This window comes from Trachemys scripta, chromosome 2 (genome assembly GCF_013100865.1).
Source record: "Trachemys scripta elegans isolate TJP31775 chromosome 2, CAS_Tse_1.0, whole genome shotgun sequence".
Classification (NCBI taxonomy): Eukaryota; Metazoa; Chordata; order Testudines; family Emydidae; genus Trachemys; species Trachemys scripta.
This window is the reverse complement of record NC_048299.1, coordinates 154,358,213-154,377,371: the sequence shown is the minus strand read 5'-3', so window position 1 is coordinate 154,377,371 and position 19,159 is coordinate 154,358,213. Positions and strand designations below refer to the sequence as shown.

At 42.9% G+C, this 19,159-nt stretch overlaps 1 protein-coding gene across 1 annotated transcript in view; it reads right to left on the bottom strand.

Moving 5' to 3' along the window:
• Window positions 1-7,086: 7,086 nt before the first annotated feature.
• The window catches only part of KCNU1 (potassium calcium-activated channel subfamily U member 1), a 79,510-nt gene continuing 67,437 nt past the window's right edge, over window positions 7,087-19,159 (bottom strand). The window contains exons 23-26 of the mRNA XM_034759414.1: window positions 15,504-15,643; window positions 10,578-10,772; window positions 8,640-8,746; window positions 7,087-7,302 (exon numbers count right to left, since the gene is read on the bottom strand). Coding sequence (XP_034615305.1) covers window positions 7,122-7,302; window positions 8,640-8,746; window positions 10,578-10,772; window positions 15,504-15,643 — 623 coding nt within the window. The 3' untranslated portion in view covers window positions 7,087-7,121. The remainder of the gene's footprint in view (window positions 7,303-8,639; window positions 8,747-10,577; window positions 10,773-15,503; window positions 15,644-19,159) is intronic.

The window sequence follows — 19,159 nt, the reverse complement described above, 5'->3', positions numbered from 1 at the left end:
ATGTAATGTAACCCCGTGGTAAATTGGGCCTGGAATGTTTAATGTGTCTTGCAGCTGGATAAAACAGAGTATTGAGAAATATAGATACTGCAATAATGAAGAAGCCCCTCCAATGTTTATCCATCCATTCTAGGGAAGGCTGTTGATTTGTGACAAAGGGAAGGTTGAAACTCTGCTGGCAAGAAAAAAATTAAATTTCTCACATGCTTTGAGCGGGGCTGAACATGGGGAACCTCTGAATGAGCAGACTTTGATGTTCTTCAGTGTTCTCTTGGTTAAAATCTCTTCTCAATGTGCAGAAGCCCGTTAAAGAAGCAAATAAGCTGCCTGTGTGAATGCTTTTTCTTTTTAAGCAATAGAACAATAATGAATGAAAAAAACAATGGTGCCTCCAATTCCTCATATGTACCTAGATTTGGCGGAGGAATCTGCTGCTGAGATTGAAAATGGATCCAGACAAACAACAGTGTAGGTGGTTAGCAGTGAGCTTTATGTTTGAGGAGTCCACAGGCTCCATGTAGAGTCAGAATTTACTGCCTCTCCTTCCCCTTCCTAGGTGTTTGACTTACAAACACAATGCAAAGTCCTGCCCAAGAATTCTCCCCAATCTAAGTTGTTTCATGGGTTCCTTAAGACTGCTCAGTCCATTCCCTATGTCTTCTCTGCCTTAGACTTAGGGCAGGTCTACACCACTTAAATCGATATAGCTTTCATTGCTCAGAGGTGTGAAAAAGACACCCCCCCTAAGTGACGCAAGTTGCAGCGACCGAAGTACTGTCTACACTGGCGCTATGTTGGCGGGAGAGGCTCTCCTGCTGAAATAGCTTCCGCTTCTCGCAGAGATGGAGGAATTATGCCTATGGGAGAGCGCTCTCCTGTTGGCATAGCGCGTCTTCACCAGACATGCTACAGCGGCACAGCTGCACCGATATAGCTGCCCCAATGTAGTGCTGTAGTGTAGACTTGCCCTCAGTCTACCAATTTACGGTGTTTAAATGGCCCTGTTATCATAGTATCTGAGAACCTCACAATTTTTAATGTACTTATCCTCACAGCACCACTTTGAGGCAGAGAAGTGCTATTATCTCCATATTGCAGATGGAGAACTGAGGCACAGAGAGGTGAAGTGACTTACCCAAGGTCAGACACTGTGGCAGAGAAGGGAATTGAGTACTAATCTCTCAAATCCCAGGGAAGGACCCTAATCACTGGACCATCCTTGTTCTTTAAGTCCCAAGACTTCTCATTCAGGGGAGCTCAGCTCTGAGACCTGCTTTCTCCTTTTCTATTCCCCTCCAGGCTTTATACTGCAGGCAGATGTTTTGGAGAAGGGCAAGCTGTCTCCAAGAGAGAACATTAAACTCTTCCTTCTCTGATACAGTATGGGGTTTGTCCAGCCCATCTCAGCAAATGGTGCAGCTCATGAGTGAACCAGCCAACAGTACTACTCAAATAGGCCATTGACCAGCCAGCAGATACTATAGAAATCCCGATACTGTAGATCTGCATTCCAGCTAGTGACTTAAAGGCAAAAGGCCCCACAGCTGATCCTCCTGAGCCATCCAGGTCCCTTGGTTTGGGTTCTTTTTGAATAATTACTTCTCTCAGACTCATGCATGAGCCGCAGTGGAAATCAATGTGAAATCAATTGACCATGTTAAAGAGTAACTAACGCATTAAGACAATCACTTTTTGCACTTGAAAATAATGGGGCTGCGTTGTGGAAGGAAGTAGAATACATGTCATCTTGGTGAGTTTTCTTCTTTTCTTTGTCCAGCCCTATCTCCATCAAAGGGGCCCTGCTGCGCAGTGACAGGTTTGCAAAGTTTCTCTTCAAGTTACGGGTCTGGGATTTATGTATTTATTTTTAAAGCGCAACTACACTAAAGTTTTAGTTAAGTGCCCAAAAGTTAGGTGGCTTCTCCGAACTAACTGAACCTTCTGAATCTGGGCAAAAAAGTTCAGGGTAGTTCTAATTTCATTTAGACCAGTTTCGCTATCCTCCATTGAAGCCAGGTTAATTTTGGGCTGCACAAAAGGGGTTTGTGTGGAGGATCCATGGTAAGTCAGCTGGTGCCATAGCAGGAATCACTGCGTGAAATTCTCAGGCCTGTGTTATGCAGGAGGTGAGAGAAGATGATCACAATGGTCTCTTCTGGATTTAAAATCTATGAATGGATCAAGCTAAACACACCCTAAAAAAGCCCCACATCACTGAGCAAAGCCAGCCAGCTTGGCTGAATGCAGTGATGGAAATTCCCAGCGTGTGTTATGGAACCATTAAGCTGTAATCACTGAAGGACAGGTTATCTGGGTTTGCCTGTGACTCTCCATCCCCCTCCCAGAGATTAGATCTGTTACAGTCACGTACCTTTTCAAAAAACCTTTTACATTTAATTTCTGTCAGCACCTTATTCTCACCTGCCGCAGGTGAGACCCCACCTCAGAGTCTGCCACTTACACAGTAATTAGTGCAATCTCATGGGATTTGTGTATGCATGCGTACAGCTGTTTTTCTTACCCATCCCTCCTTCTGAGAGGAATTTTTCATCAACTTGCTATGGAAACATCATGAGCCACAACAGCTCCACAAACAGATCCCACTAGAGCAGACTGAAGGAGTTTTTAAAAACAAATTATCTAATTGCTACTAGTTAAAATAATACAGGAGTAGCTTGAAGAATGCTGCAGAAGGATGTTCCTGGACTGGGGGTCAGGAGACATAGGATTGGTTCTTAGTTCTGCCACAGACTCACTGTGTGACTGTGGGCAAGTCAATTAAATATCTCTCTGTTTCACTCCTCCAGCTGTAGAAATGGGAGAAGAGCATTCTCTTCTACCCACCTTTTGATTGTCTTGCCTATTTAGATTGTAAGCTCTTCAGGGCAGGGGTTGAGTTACTTTTTGTCAGTACAGAGCCTAATACAATGGGTCCCTGATCTCAGTTGTGGTCTTGGTGCTACTACAAGCAATAAAATAAAATAATAATAATAATAATAAAGAACCTTAGGTCTCTACCTTTAAATTCCAAGGGAACCCAAATGTGTTTCTCTAAAATAAATTCCATTTTCTATATTGACTAGGAGACATTCTTTGCTGGAGGCAGGATCCTGGACTAGATGCAGTGCTGAAATGCTGTAGCCTAGCAATTTCTATATTTTTAGGGATGTGTGCAAGTTCCAGTGTACAGATTTGCCTTTGAGGCTATACCTATAGTGGGTGTTTTTTTCCCCACTGAAAAATCAGCCTACAGTCTTGGTCAAGTTTCGTTCTACAAAGGGCTGGCAAGGGAAATGAGTGCTTCCTATGTTATTTTGTTTCCTCTGAGCAGGTTTCTCCCATCCCTACTTGCAATCTGACCTGAACAGAAAATGCATGATTAGTTTGTTCCAAGAGAGCTGAGTCTGAGTCATAAAGCTCAGATCTGTCTCCAAACCCAAGACCTCCCAAAAGTTCAGGAATGGTCCCATAAGAACGGCCATATTAGATCAGACCAATGGTCCATCTAGCCCAGTAGCCTGTCTTCTCACAGTGGCCAATGCCAGGTGCTTAAAGGGAATGAACAGAACAGGACGAATTATTGAGTGAGCCATCCCCTGACATCCAATCCCAGCTTCTAGCACTCAGATGTGAAGGGACACCCAGAGCATGGGGTTGCATCACTGACTGTCTTGGCTAATAGCCGTTGATGGACTTATCCTCCAGCAACTTATCTAATTATTTTTTGAACCAAGTTACACTTTTGGCCTTCACAAAATTCCCTGGCAATGAGTTCCACAACTTGACTGTGCGCTGTGAAGAAACACTTCCTTTTGTTTGTTTTAAACTTGTTGCCTATTAATTTCATTGGGTGACCCCTGGTTCATGTGTTATATGAAGGGGTAAATAACACTTTTTTGTTCATTTTCTTCACACCATTCATGATTTTATAGATCTCTATCATATCCCCCTGTCATTTGTCTCTTTTCCAAGCTGAATAGTCCTAGTCTTTTTAATCTCTCGCTTCACATGGAAGCTGTTCCATCCTCCTAATAATTTTTGTTGCCCTTCTCTGTACTTTTTCCAATTCTAATATATCTTCTGTGAGATGGAGCAATCAGAACTGCATGCATTATTTAAGGTGTGGGCACATCATGGATTTATATAGTGACTTTATGATATTTTCTGTCCATCTGGAGTGTTGGTTCAAGCCTGTCTCTAGATGCGTATTATTATTATTTCTATCATGGTAGCACTTGGATCCTAGATCAGGGTCCCATTGTGCTAGGTTCTACACATGGTAAGAGATAGACCCTGTCCTAAAGAGCTTACAATCTAAATAGACACAGGGCCAATTATTATCCTTAATTTACAGATGGTGAATTAAGTCAGAGAGATTAAGTGATTTGCCCTGATCACACAGAGTGTTTGTGGCAGAGCTGGGAAATGAGCCCAGATCTCTTGAATCCCAGTTCAGTTCATTAGCCTTCCTCTCAATAACAGTGTAAGCTTGGATGTGTCCATTGCATAGGCCAGAGAGACCTGGCACACTCCTTCGTTTAATTCAACCTTTTTTCCCCCTTTAAAATAGAAAAAGGACTAAGACTTTCTTCCTGAGCTTCAGGGATCCGTTAATTGGCTCCCTAGTAAAATTACACAGAGTCGGCTGCCTGATAATGATTGTAAATGACAGAGACTATCAGGTTTACCTTGTGACGTCCCTGGGGAGCTTGCAGTTAGTTTAGTCTGAACTCTGCTTCAGCTGTTCGGGTTCCTTTCTTCTCGGCATGCGGTGGCTGGGCTCAAGCTGCAGTCTTTCAAACCTAATTAGCGTTAGGGGAAGAGGGAAAAAAACAACACCCTTTTTCCTTCCCTTGGCTGACTTTGTAATGTAAGGACAGAGCCTAATTTATGCCACAAGTTCCTTTTGAGTTTTTATATTTCATAGCAATATCTTCAGTTGTGTTTGCATGAGAAGAGTATTTTAGAGTATTTGAACTGTTAGGTCTTTTCTCCCTTGGTATGGTAAAGAAGCACTAATCTCCCAAGAGTAGTTAATTATGACTGTTCCATGCATTGCTCAGCAGAGATTCAGGTATCTTCTGCCTTCTCTTAGAGAAAAGATATTATCATGCTCCTCTTCTCCCCGGGTGTGGTATTAGCATTTGAGCTCGTCAATATCTTGAAACATCAATAACAATTTAATTTTCAAAATCCATCTCTCACCCAAAAAGTAAAGCAAAACCAAACAAAAATGACAAAAATTCCTTCCACATACCCACACTTGGACCATCTCTAGAGTTGGTTGGCCTTTTTTTGAATTTTTATTTTTTATTTAAAAAAAACAAACATTTTGAAATTTCAAATTTTGAGGAACTTGGAATATTTTCTGGGAGAAAAGGCCTGGTCCTCTAGCCTTTTTTCCTGAGCATCTCTAGTTGTCATGGGTTTTTTGAACTTCTTTGTTCAACTGTCCTTTGCCCAGATCCTTAGCCCTCCAGCTGACCCATTTGTTGCTGTTGTTGTTTTACACTTGAGAAGAGCAGCTAGCCAGGCAAGGAAGCTTTTCCCCCTTGGCACAACTGGCACCTATAAGATGGAGGTGGAGATTACCTTCTCTGAAGTATCAGGTATTGGCCATAGGCAGAACACTGGGCTTGATAGTCTAACCACACATAGTATATTTCAAAGAATCTATATCCTACATTTACTTGTGAGAAAGCTCAAAAATAAAGGGAAAGGGGAAAATGAGATGGTAAACGAAAGATGAGAGGGGAAGACAGAGTGGAAGAGAGACAAATCAGAAACATGTATTTCACAATTAGGAATGCACTGGGGTGCTCCCTCTGGGTCTGTTGCTCCATTGAAGTCAATGGGAGTTTTGCCATTGATTTAACAGGCACAGGGCCAAGCTCTCCATGCCATCTTCCACAGAAGGGAAGCAGATAGCTATGCTTGGCTCTGCCCCTCTCCTATCCCTGTTTCTGTCTAGAAGGGAAAACTGTTACATGCCTTAGCTCTGTGTGTGGCCTGCGAACCAAGGGGGAGACACCTTGTCAGTAATAAGTGGGTAATGCTAATTGGGGACAGATGGGTTACTTTCAAAGGTAGAGCTGGGAACTGGGAGCCCAACTTCCATTGAACTTCCCCGCAAGCGGGGTGTAGCCTAATGATTAATCTGAGGTGCAGAATGCACTTGTCACTAATAACAGCCTCTTTCTTTGGTGGCTACTTAGAGATTAATTATGAAGAAGATGATTGGTGAGACACAAAGATTTCATGAATTTTAGTAATACCACAATCATTATAAGCAAAATCACAAAATTAGAAAAACACAAACAGCAGCAGAATCCACATATTGTATACTCATGAATCCATGGGGCTGTGGGTTCCCCTTAAGGAGAGAAAAACATTAAGGTTGACACCATCCTGCCATCCTGAATTCTTGCCAAGGCTCAGGTTCAATACCCCTTTATGCCCCGATTCCTTACATCCACCTACTTCTGAGACCATGTTTGATTAAGTCTCGACCTCTTGTCTATACTTGGGCATTTGGGCTATCTATTTTGGGTATTCCCACTATTGTCGTAAGGGTAGAAGGTTCTCTGTTCAATGACATTAAGGAAGTCTGGCTAAATACAGCCTTTGCAGTCTAACAGTCTATCACAGGATACATATTGCTAAATCTTCTAACCCAAGGTTATTTATGTATGCTAACTTACATTAGGCCTAATGTGGCCTCATTCTAAGAATTACTACTACTAGGCCCCAAGCTAAATACTGTGCCCCAGGTCTACTGCAAAGCCTATTTGAAAATAATCCTTACTTTTCTTTGGTTACTCCTACTTTGCATGAGAACTTGAGTTTCATTGGTGTTAATTTAGAAAGAGTTAAGATGCTTGCTAAGATGTAAATGATTATTTACCTGATCATCTGAGTTCAGGTCATGGGTCAAAGGTTAACATGGATGCCTAACTTCTGTAGGCACTTTTGAAAATCCCAGCCTGAGTGGTTACACAGTTGCTCATGTCAGTGTTTAAGCATTTCAAACTGCCTGCTACATCCCTAGGAAAAAATGACCAAGAAAGCTCATTGTGGGGTCTTAGTAACCAATACATTCTTTTTTATTTCCAGGGAATACATCACAATAATATTTCATTCTGCTTTCTGGAGCTGTCCATATGGCTCTGATGCCTCCTTGGTGAAAAATCCTCCTCACAAACTGACAGGTCACTAGTTGCTGTGGTGCTGAATGGGACAACGCAAAACAGCATATCCGTAGGTAACATCTTGAAATCATTTGGGGGACGAGCAATTACATACCTGGAAAAGCACCAGAACATGAGAATCCAACAACTGTGTGGGCTCCTTTGACCTTTGCTAAGTAATGCTCAGGACAGCTAGGGAATAGCAGCTTTTTGCAATGTCTAACTGCACTTGAAAAAATCCTTTTGAATAATTAGAACAGGGCTTGGCAACCTTCAGCATGCAGTCCATCAGGGTAATCTGCTGACGGGCCGTGAGACATTTTGTTTGCATTGACTGTCTGCAGGCTCCCCACCCCCTGCAGCTCCCAGGGGCCATGGTTCACTGTTCCCGGCCAATGGGAGCTGTGGGACGCGGCAGCCAGCACGTCTCTGCGGCCCACTGCTTTCCGCAACTCCCATAGGCTGGGAACAGCAAACCGCAGCCACTGGGAGCTGCGTGGGACCGTGCCTGTGGACGGTCAATGTAAACAATTTGTCTCGTGCCCACCAGCGGATTACCCTGTTGGGCCTCATGCTGAAGGTTATCACCCCCTGAATTAGAAGATGCATACTATATGGTACCATTCACAGGGCTTTCTTCTGCCCTCATTTATACCTAGGAGTAAGATGTAAGTTTTTAAGTGAGGTTAATTAATCACTGGAAGAGATTACCAAGGGATGTGATAAAGTGCTTTATCACTTGGAGAGTGGGTGTCTTTTTTAAGAGAATTGCTCTAGTTCAACCAACATTTTTGGCTCCTTTTAGGAATCACTGGGTGGGATTCTCTGGCCTTGGTCATGTTGGAGATCAGATTAGATGATTATTGTGCTCTCTTCTGACTTTAAAATTTGTGGAATCTATGAATTTGGACAACCCCACTAATGTCACACTCTGGCCTCTTGCTAACGGCCAGTGTTCACATGTAAAGAATAATCAGACATTAAATAAGCATCTTTGTCTCTCATGCTAGCCCATAGTAGGCACCGTAACCACCACAGAATTAGATATGTCTAAAGGTCTCTGTTCAGGGGATACCCAGGGCCATAACAAGGGTGCTTAGCTTGACTCAGAATTGGGGAAGGGACCAGAATTAGGATATCATGGAGGCACAGCACTGGAACAGATGGGGCTGCTCTAGTTTAAGATTAAGGTTAGCATCTGAGCTGCAAATCAAGACTTAGGTGTCTTGTTAGAGCCACATGAAAGCTTCATCTGCCTGCACTGCACATGTAACTAGTGAATGCTGTGAGTCCTTTATTTTCATGAGCACTCCAAAATTGATTATATCTCCTTTCCCACCAGCTAAAATAATTGCTGCATTATGATTATGATTGATTAAACAGATATTTTTTTGATCTTTCTTGCCCAGCTCATACCAAAGTAAATATAAAACATAATTTCAAATAAAATGCACTTCCCTATTCCTGTATGGATTGGGCTCTTCTGTCAGACGGTAGAGTCCAAAGCAAAGGATTCCAAACAAGTCTAATGCTTTGCAGTAAATGTCTCCAAAGGAATCCTGCAGTGAGAGAACAAAAAGCACTCTTAGCTGGAGTGGTCGTTGAGCCCTCTGGTGAGATCAGTCGATTAGCAGATTTATTATTATTGGTATTTCTGTAGTACCGAGGAGCCCCAGTCATAGATCAGAACCCCATAGTGCTTAGTGCTGTAGAACCATAGAATAAAAAAAGGACCCAGACCCAAAGAGTTTACAATCTAAGTAATATTAAGTAAGGATATCTTACACCTTTAGTCACAGATTCAGATCCAATTTAATGATCCTGAATTTTACATATGTCACCTCAGTCTTATATCTCCACTAGAGCATGTGGGAATGGTTGTGTTTCACGCTCAGCAGCCAGAGAAAAGCCAAGCCAAAGAAATTAGACTCTGATTCAGCAAAGTACATAAGCAGGTTCTTAACTTTAAGCACTTGCTTAAGTCCCATTGATTGAAGGGCTTTGCTGAATCAGGACCTTAATTTGGAGAGTGGTTTTCAAAATGCTTAATAAGGATGATCATTGCCTAGCCTTGAGAGTCACATTCACTAGCTTTGGTACATGGTACATGCCAGGATTCCTCACCTCCCACCCCCCTCCATTGGCCCTTGTGGATTTGTATGAAGGAGACAATAATGACCACTGGAGAGATGATCGTGGACAGCAATCAGGGCCAAAGGAAGCCAGGTATCTTTGGAAGAGAAAGAAACACATCTAGGCCAGGCCCTGGTCAGTAGGCACCAGCATTTTGGTAAGAGAACAACAAGAGGATAAGTTGATAGAGGGTGATTCAAGTGATATTTCACTCTGAGACTTGCAGGAGGCCAGAGAGTCAATATCATATTAGTCCTGTGGCACCTTATAGACTGACAGACGTATTGGAGCATAAGCTTTCATGGGTGAATACCCACTTTGTCAGGCACATCTGGGTGCACCCACAAAAGCTCATGCTCTAATACGTCTGTTAGTCTATAAGGTGCCACAGGACTCTGTCGCTTTTTACAGATCCAGCTACCCCTCTGATACTAAATATCATATTAGGACAGCCAATATCTCAGCTACACGAGTGAATCATGGGATATTTTGTATCTCGTCATATTCTTATTAAAGTTCCGAAATATCTTGCTGTAAAAATAAAGGATATTGTTGAGACGGTCACCATTGGCCACTCATGGGCTATCTCAGGGCTGTGTCACACAGGCATCTGAATTTGAGTCCCACTCTTGATCCTGCATCACTGCTAGCCTGTGCTATTCCTTAGTTAGTGATATTGTTTCATGGAGTGGAAATGGTGCTTGTTGCATAATGTGTTGCCGTATAACCCTCAGGCCACCCTGCACTTGTATGCAATGGTACTTGTCAGCACATGACATAATACAAAAGACTGAAGAGGCAGGACGATTTATCCTGCGATACAGGTGTGGCCCAAACTAAGTGCACTTGTATCTTAGTGGTACTGAAACAGGTCTTCGGCAGGTGTAAATCAGACAATTTACAGCCATCTGAGGATCTGGCCCACTGTTGCCAAGTAGTAATAGAAGTTGGCATCAGGCTGCATAGGTGGTGAGGCTGGATAAGGAAGGAGCTATTTACTGACTGCACCTGGTAACCAACTCACTATTCAGTGAGAGGTCATGAAATATTTACCCCATAAAACACTGAGATACAGGACATGTCATATACACAGGTTAGTCTGTTCACACTGCTGCACTGATAGTGATATGGGACCTGATTGTACTCTCAATACTGGGTTTCCATTGACTTCAGGGGAGTTACTTCTAATTGACACCAGTGTGAGATCAGAACCAAGCCCACAAAGGGCAACACTACTAAGACTGTGCTATAACTCACCTGGGAATCCGTTAACAGTCTCTTGGACAGTGGCACAAGCGCAAGTTTGCACCTAGCTCTGGGGGCCACATATGCCATGCTTTTGAAACTGCCACTCAGCATATTCTTCTCTGCTAGCTGTTCCTCCAGTTCAGGGCTTGTCCCACCCGTCACCAGAGTCTGGAGCAGAGCCAAGATGTGGTGGTTACAGTAGGTCTGGAAAGGAAGGTTACATCACACAGGAAAACCTCCAGTTCTTGTCAGGCTGACAAAAGCGATCACCCTATCACTTTAAGATGGAAATGACCTTTGGGTATCTCTAGTACAGCAATCCCTGCCAGTGCAGGATTATTCTCCACAGTGTGTGCTCCAGTGTTTTGATTAGACCTGGTCAGAAAATGGGACTTCTCCCCCCTACCTCACCAGCCATGCCACCCCCTCCTCCACAAATTAGATGAAAACGAAAAAGAATTCCTGTCCTGAATCAGGACAAAAGGTGAAAAAAATCTCAGCAATCTTAATGAACCAGAAATCTAGGGGAGGGGTGTGTGAAATTGAATTGGATCAACAGAAACATTTCATTTCGATTTTGAGCTTTTTATTTTCTTAAATGCTTTTTGCAATAAATTATCTTAAATTTCTAAACAAAAAGTTGTTTGGAGTCAAAAAATGGAACACTTCACTTAGAAAATGTCAAAAAGGGGACATTTTGGCAATTTTGAAACTTTTATTTTTAAATTTTTTTCAAAACAGGAAATTCATTGAAACTAACCCTTTTCTGAGAAAAGTTTTGGTTTTGATGAATTTGTATTTTCTAATGAAACAATATTTAGTTGACAAATTACCATCTATCTCTGATTACAGTCTAAATAGACAAGTCAGACAATGGGTTAAAGGGGAAACAGAGGCAGTAAGTAGTGAAAAGACTTGCCCAAGGTCACAGAGAGGTCAGTGATAGTAATGGAAAGAAAGCCCAGGTCTTCTGATTCCGAATACAGCATCCTAATTATGTGGCTATATTTTTTTAAGTTATGCAGGGCGCTTTAGTTTCATGGGCCCTCTGTTTTGGAAGAAGACTAGTGAAGACAGAACTAACACATAGAGCTTTCAAAATATCACCCTAGAGTGGCAAAATAGAATACTTTTTATTAATAAGTGTATAGTCCAAACTCTGCAGGACGGAGTGGGCCTGATCCTCTATTGTCTCACACTTTGTGAATTCATTTATACCAATAATAGTGGGCAAAAAATACTACCAGCTCAGAAAGATAGCTTCTGAAACACACTCTTCACAAGGTAAGCAACTCCACAAGGAGAATCAGGACCAGCCATTTAACCTAGAGAAGGAGGCTCTCTGGAGAAACAGTAAAGCACACCCTGAAACGGGGGGATGGAGGGGGATGGGGAAGACAACTGAGCTTTTGCAAACATGAAAAAAAAAAAAAAGTGTGTGGTTCAAATTCAAATGGGGGGGAAGGGTAGCATTTTTCTTATGTTTATCTGAATCAATTCCCTCTGTCCATAATCTCAATGCATCAAATAATTTAATTTCTACTCTCTTTCTCAAAAACTCATTTCCCACATGTAGCAATCTTATGGAATCTGTCACCTGCATTCTCAGGAGGAAAAACTAAACAAGCTGTGGAGAAGGAATGGTGTTACTAAATCCAAGCTAAACTCAAATCCGCTTAAGAACATATGAACACGTTGTTGGGCAAAAGGCTATAATGCTGTTAGAGTAATTATCAGCCTTTTAAAGTAAGGAGCTGTAGTGCAGGGTTATTCTGAAGTGATACTGCTCCAGAGGAATCTGCATTTTACATATTTAACTGAAGAGCGCTGAGCTATTTAACATATCGTTGCTGTACTTTTTGACATCAAAAGAATTGTATTTCCATACTTGGGTGAATTAATAGGATTTGCATGTCACCCTCATTCTGTACTTTCTTTGCTCAGTTATACTGTAGAAGTTTGAAAGGGGCAAAACAAGTAAAGAGATGTGTAAGAGTATATGCAAGCAGGCAAGTTTCAGCGTGCATAAAATGGATCTCCAAGCTCACTGTAAAGGAGCCAAGTTCTTGTGATGAAAGGGGGAGACACTACTGACTTCTCCATCTGTTATTTGGTTATGGCCTGAAGAGTGTGGATGCCCTTGGAATGCCACTGCCTAGGACAGGACAGGCTGTCAACCCTAGTCTCACATTATTGAGCAGTTACCCAGTTAGTCCCATCAACTCCACATTGGGTGCTAAGCATGATGGAAAATCCAGACCAATTGTAGGTGCTGAGCATTTGCAAACCTGGCCCTGCATGAGTTGCCCCTCTCTTTTTAGTGCCTTAACTACAAAACCATCCTTTCTCTCTTCTTGCACTATATAGCTCTTTTCTGCCCAGCTAGCCATCAAGTATCAGGTTAGCGCGAGAGCCATTTCTACTTTGGACTTCCGAGGGGGTTATGCTTCACTTGACGGAATCTACTGTTGTTGCTTTTCCGCCACACTGGCCTCTCTAGCACCGTCCTTTCCAGTTACAGGAAAACAACAAGTTGGCTCTCAGGCAGCCTCAAAAACCCAGGAACTTTCAGCAGATCTTCACAATGATGGGAAAGCGGAGATGATATTTAATGGCTGAATGCTTTCCTCTAGTCTTTATTCTCATTTGCTTGCTTTGCTTTTCCCAGCCCTCTGCCTGACTAAACAATATCATGTCTCTTTTCCTCCTTCCCTACATTTAATGACCAGCTGAATCTGACCAAAGACATTCTCCTGCTGAAAAATTAGACCTGAGAGTTGATCATTCCAGGACTGACTTGGGATCTGAAGCCTGAGTGAAATTTTATCCTTTAAGACAGGTCATGCTAGATCTCAAGTTACTTTTACACTTGACACCAGCAATCCTTAATTACAGTCAGGCTGACTGACATATCAGTGACTAGCAGCAATATAATACTTTTCCTAACACTGGAGCCTTCTCAGGAAAGCATAACTGGACTTGACACTCTTTTTTTTCGGACTGCTTATCCCTTCAAGAGGTTTGCTGTGTATTTATTCAATTTCTTTAAAACTGCCACCCAAGCAGTATCTTGTTACACCTGAATCCAAGGCAAGTCACGTGTAACTTGCCTGCAGCACCGAAGGTCGAGGGGGATGGGAGGTGGCACAGTTAAGAAAGAAGGGCAGCCAGTTCGGGAGACGCAGACTTATTATGAATTGAGCTGCTGTCTTGCTGACAAAATGTTGGCTTAACTGCCCCACACTTTCCATCATCTGTGTCACTACCATCAGTATCACTCACTTCTGTCAGCAATCTAACATGAGTATGTTATGGGGGCGGGGAACTGACATGTTCTCTCTGCTCTCCTTATATTTTCAATCTCATCTACCATGTTAAACACACTCTTAAAGATACAAATGTTATACAGAGCCATTGCCAACAATTTTTGCAGGTTCAAAACTTTACCTCTTTTGTAAGGGTCCTAATCTGATGTGGCTTGCAGACATCTGGACCACATAGGGTTTATGATTGTGGCAACACATGTAGCATTAGTTGTACACCTAAATCTCTTTGCAGAAAACATACCACTGGCATGATACAGAGCCCACTGAAGTCAATAGAATGACTCCCATTGACTTCACTTTGCAATCCAGCCCAATTGAATTTCCATGCTGGTGCCAGACGGACATCCCTGGAGAATGAAGTGTTCTGTTTATCCCCACATCAGTTATACCAGGGTAGTGGTTGTGCAAATTTCCCCCCACACTTCAGCTCACCAATGCATCTTAAGCCGGACCTGGAAGTACCTTCCCCCACTCCCCCTGTCCCTCCCTCCCATGGATGAGCAAGAAGTTTGAGTCTTCATGGGCCATGCAGTTTTTGGCACTACTATTGTGATTTCAAACAAAGGGTCCAATTGGTGTCAAAGGTAATGATGGTTTGAATTAATACATTTCCCTTCACAGGAAGAACTTGCTCCTGACCTAAATCATGCTAAAAAAAGTGTCAAACTAACCCTAAATATCTTTTACAGCAAGTAAGGATTCTTAAAAAAAAAAAAAAAAAAACCTCTAATGAAAACACTATAAAATAACTCTCCAGCTAACTCTTATTTATATAGCGTAGAGCAGCGGTTTTCAAACTGTGGGTCGGGACAACCTCTTTTAATGGGGTCGCCAAGGCTGGCATTAGCCTTGTTGGGGCCTGCAGCTGAAGCGAAGCTCGAGCACCACCGCTCAGGCCAGAAGTTGAAGTCCAAGGGCTTCAGCCCTGGGTGGCAGGGATCAGATTACAGGTCCCTGCCTGGGGCTGAAGCCCTTGGGATTTGGATTTGGCCCTCCCCGCCTGGAGCAATGGGGCTCAGGCTTTGGGCTCACCCCCACCCAGGGCAGTGGGGCTTGGGCAAGCTCAGGGTTCGGTTCCTCCTCCTGGGGTCGTGTAGTAATTTTGTTGTCAGAAGGGGGTTGCGGTGCAATGACGTTTGAGAACCCTGGGCGTAGAGAATGAAAGTGCTGATAATGGTGTGCGCTGAATGAGATGTCTCTTGGAACTTATGGTTCTCCGGATTCCCATAACCCTGTGGAACTCAATGCCACAAGATATCATTGAGGCCAAGAGCAGGATTCAAAAAAGGAGTAAACATTTCTCTGGATAACAGGAATATCTAGAGCTATAAAATGTAAAGGATTAAAAATATACAAGAGTTTTGGAAGAGCTATAAGCCTTCCTGCATTAGGGCATAAGCCAAGCTCTAACTAATCCAATCACTGCCTATTGCAGGGTTTCTTGCACCTTGGTCTGAAGCTGCTGGTATTGGCTGTTTTTGGAGGCAGGATGGGAGACTTAGTGGATTTATTCCATATGGTAATTGCTATGTTCCTTGATCGGTTGTCCCTGTCCTAGCGAGTAGTTGTTTATGAGGCAACCAGTTACAGGAGTCAGTGATGTACTTACAGTGGACAAGAGAGAATCCAAAAAGCTATCTGAGAAGATAGCTCCACTGGAAAAGGTGGTGGTGAGATCCAGCTCCTGTCCTGGTATCTGAGAGGCGCTGCTAATGTGGTGATCAATGAACTGGACATTCGATGTAGCATCTGTAGAATCAATCAATAAATAAATAAAAGAAGGAACACTAAAGATTTTAAAAACACTGTAGTTACCATACAGGATGAGAACTGAACAATGATTCATCTAACCCAGCTCATTATCCTGTCTCCTGCACTAGCCAAAACCTTTTTGCTTTAGAGGAAGAAGAGAAAAAAAGTGTTTAATGAACCTGACCAGTTGTGCACTGGGGCAAAAGCTTATCACACCAAGAACCCAGACCTTAGTGACATGGGGTAAAAGTTTCCAAAGCACCCAAATGACTTAGGAACTAAAGTCTCATTTTCAAAAATGACCTAAGTCTTAGGTTCCTAAGTTCCCAAGTCACTTTTTGAAAAAGGGACTTTAGCTTCCCAGTCACTTAAATGTTTTGGAAACTTTTACTCATAATACCTCAGTATCATGTAGAAGTGAGTTCCACTGGTTAATTATACAATCATAAAAAAGAAAAAAAACTGCTGTGTGTTTAAATGTGTCTAGTTACTTTTTTGAAACCCCCGCTCCACCAGTTCTTATGTTATTGGACATGGTGGGACGTTAGGCCGTCTGTCAGTCTTGCCCATATTTAAGAGCCAACAGATAGTTCTTGAAGAAATCCTCATAATAAAAAATGGCATTACTTTAACTTTCTTTTTTATTTTTAATTGACTGTGTAAAACCATCCAGGCAGAAGGCACCTGCTGTGCTGCTGAATGCACTAGGTATATGCTAGTATTCCAGTGATGCCAGTGAGAATGTTGATGAATGACAGCAACACAGCTGGAGTGGGACAGAATGAGCAAAGGAATGAAGACCAAGAACCCATTTTTTCCATTAAAAATAAAACCTTAACAAGTAACCTTTCTGTGATTACTGATTAATGTATTTTGTGCCCTGCAGAGCTAGGAGGCATTTGAACAGATACTTAAAGCAGATGACTAAAATTGGCCAGTTTCACACTGCTGTTGAAAGACTTCTGATACCTGGTGACTCTGCTGAATGATAACGCCAGTGTATTCTGTACACAGAAATTTAACCAAACCTAGATTTTTGGGGGTCAGACCCTCAACTGGTATAAATCAGCATTGCTCCATTGATGGGCCCTTAAGAATCTGGGTATAAAAACCATGGACATACTAGCATAGATTGAAACAACCTGTTTTGTTTTTTCTTTCCCATTTAGGGGGGTTGTTATTGTGTCTATGTTTTTTGTTTCACTTATTGGCCTCTTGTGCTAGGGGTTTCTAGCTGCTGTAACTTCAGAGGAATGTCCAGTCGTCCTGCGTTTGAGGGGGTAGCTGAGCAAATCAGAAGTTTGTTGCGTTGGAAATCCAAGCTCTGTCAGCCAGTTCCTGGGGCTGAACGAAAGCCCATGGCACTCAGGGAGACATTCTATTGACTTCAATGGGCTTTCGATCAGCCTGATGGGAGGTGGCTGGTTTGGCTAGTTCCCTTCCTTGAATACTCCTCCTCATGTCCCCATAAGTCAGGGAAAAGCAGCAGCCGATCAGAGTATAAGGGCAGTAATACAACTCTCCAGATGTGGGAATGATCCTCCAACAGCTATATCCATGTCTATTTCCTTCGTGGGTACTCAGGATCTATGCTGGCACTGCAAAGCCCGTGGTTTGGTCTAACATGCCTCATGGCTCAGCAAGTGCCAGGAGAGGGCAAGCTTAGTACTTCACAGGGATATCATCATGATCTCACAGTAATTACAGCAGAGGCCAGCCAAGCTTGGCAATGCTGAATCAATTGAGATATCATATTGCTGATGAGAACCCTGAGGAAATGGCTTGGCTACTTTTAATACAATGGGTCTGAGTTCCTGGAGAGCATTTTTCAATGTAGAAATTGGGTCTGCTGATGTCTTCTTATGCCTGTGTAGGAGCTGGGAGTCTGTAATGGGCTTCATTTGGTAGGTGGTGACTGAAGAGCGCCTAGGAATGTACTATTTACCAGTTATATTGTGGCAGCTCCTAGAGGCCATCACAGTCAGGACTCCATTGTGCTAAGTGTTGTACGGACATAGAGCAAAGGCCAAAAGAGATGGCAATCTAAAAGACAGAGGATGAAATCCCATCCCCATGGAGATTAATGTCAAAACTCCCATTGACTTCAGTTGGCCCAGGATTTCACCCAAAGATACTAAGGGTCTAAGATATTAAGGGATACTAAGATGCTTCTTTTGGCAGGTTTTGAGCGGTGTGTGACCGGTATCCTGAAGATGCCTTTGGTAGATGGCAACATTGGTAATGGATGTCCTATTGCTGACACTGGTATGTCGTACCCAGCAGTGACCAGAGGTTAGCCACAGACCTGATCCAAAAAAGCACTTATGCATATGGCTAACTTTAAGCACACAAGTAATTCCTCCATTGGCTTGGAACTAGTCACGTGCTTAAAGGTAGGCACAGGCATAAGTGCGTCACTGGACTGAGGGCTATATGACGGACTTTTTGCAAGACAGCTGTTTTTGTGCTTTCAGGTCTTAAACTCTTGAGGGCATTTGCCTTCCTACCTTACCCCTGAGTCTGCAGATTCCCAATCTGTTCTAGGCCACAGTGGGGGCAGAGAAGCATGTACTAAGGGACTGGCCCCAATTCGTTACTGTGTCAAAGATCTAACATGACTACAGTGCAAAGCCATGTCAACTGATTGCAGGTGTTTTCCCCTCCACTGCCACATGGAATCCTGGAGGGAATTGTGCACTTGGTCCATTGCCTGTCTCAAGCCATCAGCTTGACAACATATTCTCTCCTCAGTGGGGCTGGATCATAGCAGCCTGCTCAATACATTCTGAGATGCTGGGAGACCAGAGACATAAAAAAACAAACCACAGCACAAGTGAATATCAAAGCATGACTATGGGAAATTCAAGTGTCAGAGTGGTCCATAGGTCTGAGATGCTGGTAGGACAGGTGTTATTATTTGATTATTATTTCTATTGCAATATTGTCTAGAAATCCCAGTCATGGATAGTACCCCATGGTGGTAGGTGCTGTACAAAAAGATGGTCAATGCCCCGAAGAGCTTACAATCTAAGTGAGGCATCATGCCCTAAACCTAAGCTTTATAATCACTTCCAAACTAGCAGTACCAAGACATGGGACAGAACACTAATCAAATCAGGCTGGAACCCTCAGAGCTCAACCTTCTTTCATGATTTCTGCTGCTTCCTGGCACCTATGGGAAGTTAAGCTGTGATAAGGCAGCATCAGGACAATAGGTAAGATGTTTTGAGGATGTAAATAAGGATAGTCTTGTTGCTCAGGCACTGGATTGGGACTCAGGAGAGCTGGGGTCAATTTCTGCCCCAGACTCCCTACATGACCTTAAGCAAGTCATGAGATCTCTCTATACCTCAGATCTCCTTCTGTACAAAAGAACGGCCATGTTGGGCCAGACCAATGGTCCATCTAGTTCAGTATCCTGTCTTCCAACAGTATCTAATGCCAGATGCTTCAAAGGAAATGAACAGAACTGGGAAATTGTCAAGAGATCCATCCCCTTTCATCCAGTCCCAG